The 6,573-nt window shown below is 35.6% G+C and overlaps 1 protein-coding gene and 1 pseudogene across 1 annotated transcript; both read right to left on the bottom strand.

Moving 5' to 3' along the window:
• Positions 1 to 343: 343 nt before the first annotated feature.
• LOC145665803 (uncharacterized) lies at positions 344 to 4,162 on the bottom strand. The gene is made up of 2 exons (XM_081732915.1): positions 2,476 to 4,162; positions 344 to 1,234 (listed from the first exon to the last, which is right to left on the bottom strand). Exons 1-2 carry the CDS (start codon positions 3,009 to 3,011, stop codon positions 1,012 to 1,014), a joined length of 759 nt encoding a protein of 252 aa, XP_081589041.1. The 5' UTR covers positions 3,012 to 4,162; the 3' UTR covers positions 344 to 1,011.
• LOC145666144 (KRAB domain-containing protein 2 pseudogene) lies at positions 3,148 to 3,714 on the bottom strand (annotated as a pseudogene).
• Positions 4,163 to 6,573: the final 2,411 nt, after the last annotated feature.

The raw sequence follows: 6,573 nt of genomic DNA, 5'->3' as shown, positions 1-6,573 counted from the left end.
CCCTTCCTACCCTCTAAGAGTAGTAGTTACCAACACAGTAATTTTTCAGATTATAAGTTACATGTGTACCAAGTTTAGTTGAATTTTTTCAGAACTATACTGTAACACACATACACACACATACATACGTACGTACATTTTATATAGATATGTCCGTATGTACATTACATATATATATATATATATATATATATATATATATATATATATATATATATATGTTACCGTCAGAACCCGAAATTAGGTAAAACTAGAATTTCCTAGTTAAAACTAGTTTTCTCAAAGCCGCTTCGAAAGAACTAATATTAACTAGTCAATACTAGAATTTACGATGTTTGTTAGGTAGTTCTAGTTTTTACTATTTTTCCTTCTAGTTAAAACGTGTTATTACTAGTCAAAACTAGTATTAACTGAAATGTGTTACCGTCAAAACCCGAAATCTGTTGAAACCAGAATACCCTAGTTAAAACTAGTTTCGTCAGCCTTTCGTATTAACTCAGTATTAACTAGTGAATTGTAAAATTGACAACGCTTATTAAGAATGCGTAGTTTACTATTTATTTTCATTAAAATACAATATTACTAGTGAAACCTGAAGAAATGTATTTATTTTAAGACACTTAGAAATAACTTTTCTTTTGCACAAACATCATAAATGTTTCTATATATTTCTAAAAAGTATTATGGCACTCACAATATCATAGAAATCCTTTGTTTTTGCAGTACCTTGCGAAATATAAGCCCTCTTGCATGCATAACATGTGAATCCTTGTCGTTCAAATACAATTCTATAGAAACACTTATTTATTAAGAAATACACAGAAAAGACTTCCGTTTTGCAGAAATATCTGAAATGCTTTTGTATGTTAGCACAAGGTAAAATACACACTACTATTGCACTACTACTTATTCAATTCGGTGGTGCCAAAGCAAATCTACTGACGTAATATTGTATATTTATTATGAAATACAAAGAAAAACGTTTTTATTGCTAAAACATCTGAAATGTTTCTATTTGTTACCACAAGGTAAACTATCATGGCATTTTGAGTTGCAGAGAAAACCTTTTTTCTTGCACAAGCATCTTTTCGAAATACATGCTTTCTTGCACACACAACGTGTGAACCCTTGTGGGGTTAATGCTGCTTCCCTGGCTGCAGTTCTCAACGAAATTTCAGTATCTGGTACTTCGACTGGTGTCAGGAACTGCTCGTGGCAAATGTCGAATTCAGACCTACAACAGACACATTTTGTTTAATCACATGGTGTGGGAATCCTGAATCACTTATATTAAAAAATAATAATGACTTTTCAAAACAAAATAATAATGTATTTTAACGCACAATTTTCACATCGTCATAATTAGTATTTCAGAGAAACACCGGTAGTTAATCTGCGTATTTCCTACAAAAACGCCTATGCACTAAAGCACATTTCACGAGTACCGGTTTCACAAGCTAAACAACAGTCTTTTACCGGGATCAAGTTCGTGACATGTTATCAATCTACTGGTGAGTACACAGCAGACAACAACAGATGGATTACACATTATTAAATCGGTTCCGGAAAAACATAATGGACATTATAACAGAAAATTATTTTGACATAAAATGATGTGAAGAATCCATCATTATTTCGGTTAATAATAATATTACAGATACGTATAAAACACTTGACCAAACTCCTCCCCATTAATTTTTCCGTTTTTTGAAGATTGTGAGAAGTTGTAGGTCACTATCACCATTTTGGAAAGCAAGCAAGACAGAATTTAAGTAATTCTATGATCTAAAAGGATCAGCGCTGTAAACAATTTACTTTCTGTATAGAAATTTGAATAGCTGTGAATAATGATGTCACACGCTGACTACTCAAAAATCTAAACAAAAAAATAAGTTGTTTACAGGAATAATCCTTTCAGATCACAGACTTATTAATTTCTATCTTGCTTGCTATCCAAAATTGTGATAGTGACCTACAACTTCCCACAATCTTAAGAAAAAGAAAGAAAAGAAAGTGGTGGGGAGCTTAGTCAACAGCGTTAACATATACAATATAGCTCTTAATTACCGAGCGGCCATAGATCAGTTGGTAAAGTGCTGGCTTCGCATTCGGAAGGTCGCAAGTTCGCGTCCAGCGGCCCACCATCCTGACTGAGGATTTCCAGCTTTTATCCCTCTCATACCAATCAAAGAATGTGATAGTGCCTATAAAACTAGGCCTTAACCAACTTCCTTCCCATATGCTATCTCGTACCAGAGATGCTTAAAGGCCTTAAATGAAAATGCTTAAGGCCTTCTGCGGGCGTGGTCGCGGGCTCTAAATCCCGCTGGGAGCCCTCCGCCTCGAATACAAACCCGAGCAATGGTTCGGATCATACTTTAACCTGTAGGTCCCGTCGTTAAAAGCTCCTTAGCTTGTTTAGGACGTTAATACAAATTCTATCAATAAGGAGCACATAAAAGACAGAAAACTTACCTGCAATATAATTTATCCAGCTTTCCATCCTTGGTTCCAATCTTGTGCAGATCTTCATTTTTTTCTAGAACAACTCCAATGACATTCCGAAAATCCGCCTTTGCTCTGTCCACATCCGGGATTGGTATTATGACATTATCTCCCACTTCAACAGGTGGATGGGTGGCATCAGAGATACGTTTCATTTTCTTGGCCTGCTTTGACAAATTTTCACGTGCTTCTTTCCTGGATGATGTGATATCAACCGCACTAGGACCAGCCTCATTTTCTCCTTCATCAAATGTTTCATGTTCACTAAGGCGCTCATTCATGTCCTCAATAATACTCACGAGGTCGTCCTCATCGTTTATGTTTTGGAGAACATCTGATGACAGTGCTGAAGTCGTAAGTCCTACTCTTGGCTCAATGCCGAACATCGCACGGTATGGAGACTGTTTTATTCCGGAATGATAAGCTCGATTTTTCATAAACTGAACAAAGCGGAGACCATTTGACCAGTTTGTTGTTTTATTATCATGCATCCACGAGGCAAGCATATTTTCTATATCTTGATTTGCCCGTTCTACTGACCCTTGGCTTTGGCTGTGCCTGGGCTTTCCGTTGACTAACTTTAACTCAGGCCAGAGTGTCGTTAGTTCCTTGATGACAGAATTAACAAACTCTCTGCCATTATCAGAATGTAAAATGCAGGGGGCACCAAATGTCAAAAATATGTCTGTCTGTTGGTAGGCTACTTCTTTTGGTTTGCAGCGCTCGCAGTAAGACAAACTTCGTCAGATGATCCTGGTATACCATGATAAACTTGAACTTACGATCAGGGTGTGCTTGCATGTCTATCAGGTCCACTTGACATCGGCTGTTCATTTCTGTGTGAAGTATTGGCTTAGAAACAAAGCCCTTCTTTTTCATACTTTTCTTCCGTTGACATGTTTCACACATTGACAGAAAAATATTTATCATTTGAGTCGTAACGTTGGCATATTTCCTAGAAGTTTCAGCTTTCATTCTATCTCGACCTCCGTGTCCCACAGCAACATGTGATGCTTCAATAACATCAAAGATCTCCTCGGCAGGTAAGTAGTACTTCACAGGCTCACTATTCGACACCAGTTTTTTTGTTTCACCAATTTCCAAAACATTAAACCGTTTCAAACGTCTGTACTGTAAAGGTGTTTTCTTTGCAGCAGATTTTGCCTCTTCAACTTCAGTTAAAAGTTTACTGTAAACGTCCTTGGTCATTGCATTATAGTGACTGTCTTTTTCATTTTCCAAACGAATAATTTCTTTGAAGAATCTTTCCTTCAAAATTGTTTCTTTATCGGACTGACTCATTACAATGAATAATCACCTCACACTTCCCGAAACACTAACACACGCGTAGCCACGACAAGAGAGACGCACCTGCACACTTTACAAAGGCTCCGAACAGACTTAGAGAAAACAAAACAATACTTTCCCAGTAGGAGCAAGTCCGAACTTGCAGAAACACTGTTAACTGATCCATTTTGGTCAGAACTAGTTTTAACTAGTAAAAACTGTATATGATTCACATTATATAGCCTTTTTCGTTAATTCCAGAATTACCTAACTAACATAGTAAATTCTAGTATTGACTAGTTAATACTAGTTCTTTCGAAACGGCTTTGAGAAAACTAGTTTTAACTAGGAAATTCTAGTTTTACCTAATTTCGGGTTCTGACGGTAACATATATATATATATATATATATATATATATATATATATATATATATATATATATATATATTCATAAATTTTTATATAGATGAAAAGCTGGGTAATGTCCGTTTACTTCTAACGAGGAGTGTACATACTAAGTTTTATCCTCCTAATGTCACGGGCTCGTTAAGTATTCAATATTTTTCACGTAAATAATGACCCCCTCATCCTCTTCCTTAAGATGTGTATGTTAATCAACTTAATATCATGTAATTATTGAGAGGTCTAACGTTGGTAATCATGCCAAATATGTTTTCGATTGCTTCAGTAGTTATCGCGTGATGCTACCAAATAGAAACACACATTTTCTTTTTATATAATAGAAAATTTTATCTTTTTCCTTTGTTGATGAATACTTTGATTTCTTTTCAAAACCTTTTCATGTGTTAATCAGATTTACCGATACTTTTCAGAGCTTGTCATCCTCCACAAAGTAGGAAGCTTATGAATTGTTGGAACAAAATTGTGTTATTCTTGAGTTTTGTTGATTCATCAGCTTAATCTTATGATCAGTCACTGTTTGAAATTTTCTACACTCATATTTATTGATTTGCTGGCCGATGGTTTTATAATGATCCAGATGGCAAAATTTTAAATACAGTCCTGTCTATGGGCAAGGTAAACCGTCAGGAGAGCCTGTGTCAGGATTCTCATTTGAGTTTTGACCCACATTGCATATGAGGTAGTAAAAGAAAGATAAACGTATAAAATGCATGGCAAGTAAATCTTTTAATCACTTTATTTTAAGAAGAATATAACATTTATTGCTATTTTTGGGTAGAATGACTACAATTGCTTCAAACCAATACTCCTTCGTTTACTTGGAAACCTTTTCACACAAGGAATATATTGACGAGAAGATGCAAAACTTGTTTGCTATCCTCATTAGTTGCAGTGGCGTACCAAGAAGTACATCAAGGTGACACTCAAGCTTCCAAGTTAATATAATTTTAAGCGTTTGTACACTCATGTCCAAAATTATTGTGTCCACAATAATGTTGTTGTAGGAATATAATTTGATAATGAATTCGCCCTATTTCTTATAATGTTGGTATGTGTATAATCGGCAAAGAGATGTATGTGGCAAATTTCATCTCAAAAGAGCAGTAAATAAGAACAATAAAACGGAAATAAAACTTTCTCGTCCATTCAGCAACATTTTGTTTTACTCGATCTAATTTTCGTATTTATAATTCTTTTCCTATGAAATTTACCACAAATATACATTTTCCGATTATACACATAGTATCCGTATTAAAAATGCCCTGCAAAATCATTATCAAATTATATTCTTACAAGAAGACAGTTATAGATATGTGACAATCATTTTTGGCATGAGTGTACATACATCTTTAAATAATAAACTTATGTTTCCTTTCAGGAGTATTGAACTTTTGCACATGAAATTGCGTTAATGATTCAAATCTCAAAATATATGAATTATAGGAGATTAGGCCGAATGTAATTTGACAGCTGACAGTTGAGTTAGTTGCTATGCAAAAAATGGCGGAATTTTTATAATCAAACGTAAAGTATAGTTTCGTAAAAATGAGTAAACGTTTCGCAAAACCGCGCAACATTTTACAATTTTGTTTGAATAAAGAGACACAATGGGTGTTGTTTATGGGCAAGACACGTTATCAAAAGCATTAGCCAAAAGGTAGTCCAGTCGCTTTTGTACTAAAAATTCTGATGACCAAGATGCTCCTTGCAGTGGGCTTCTCAATGCAGCACAAATGGATGAGATTCTGAGGAAAGTTTAGCAAGACCGGCATGTAAACTGTTGTGACATCTCCAATGTCTTAAGGGGCCGCGGTGGCTCAGTGGTAGAGCGTTCACCTCTGGTGCTTGGGGTCCCGGGTTCGATCCCAGCCCCCGCCAAGTGAACTTTGTGGTGGACAAACACCACGTGCGTGGGTTTTCTCGGGGTTCTCCCGTTTCCTCCCACTTTCTTCATTCCACCATTTCATTCATTACTCATCATCACCGTCTCCTTTAGTCTAACCGGCATAACCGTGAGACGTAAAACTCAAAGATTTTTCCAATGTCTTAAACATCCATAACCAATTAATGTTAAACTATTTGAAGAAAGCTGGCTACAAAAATAAACTCGATGATTAGATGCTACATGAACTGACCAAAAATTTATTTATTCAATAAAAATTACATCGGCGAGCCTCTACTGAAAACGTAACGAACTCGAGTCATTTGTTACACAATTTTTTCACAAGTGACGAAGAGTAAATAACCTAGGACATCAATTTGCAAAAAAAGAAAGAAAAAATAAAAAGATCGTGGTTGAGGCAAGAAGCTCCACAGCCTGTGGTAAAGCCCACATTGGTTCTCAGAATCGTTGTGCT

This window comes from Thermobia domestica, chromosome 12 (assembly GCF_964235325.1).
Source record: "Thermobia domestica chromosome 12, izTheDome1.hap1.1, whole genome shotgun sequence".
Classification (NCBI taxonomy): domain Eukaryota; kingdom Metazoa; phylum Arthropoda; class Insecta; order Zygentoma; family Lepismatidae; genus Thermobia; species Thermobia domestica.
Note: the sequence above shows the minus strand (reverse complement) of the source record. Positions and strands in the feature narration are given on the sequence as shown.

Bases quoted from the DNA above. Each gene is read 5' to 3' on its own strand.
- LOC145665803 (XM_081732915.1), bottom strand. From the start codon at position 3,011: ATGCTTGCCTCGTGGATGCATGATAATAAAACAACAAACTGGTCAAAT. The intron at 1,235-2,475 runs GTAAGTTTTCTG...TGTCTGTTGTAG, and splicing joins CTGGATAAATTATATTGCAG to GTCTGAATTCGACATTTGCC.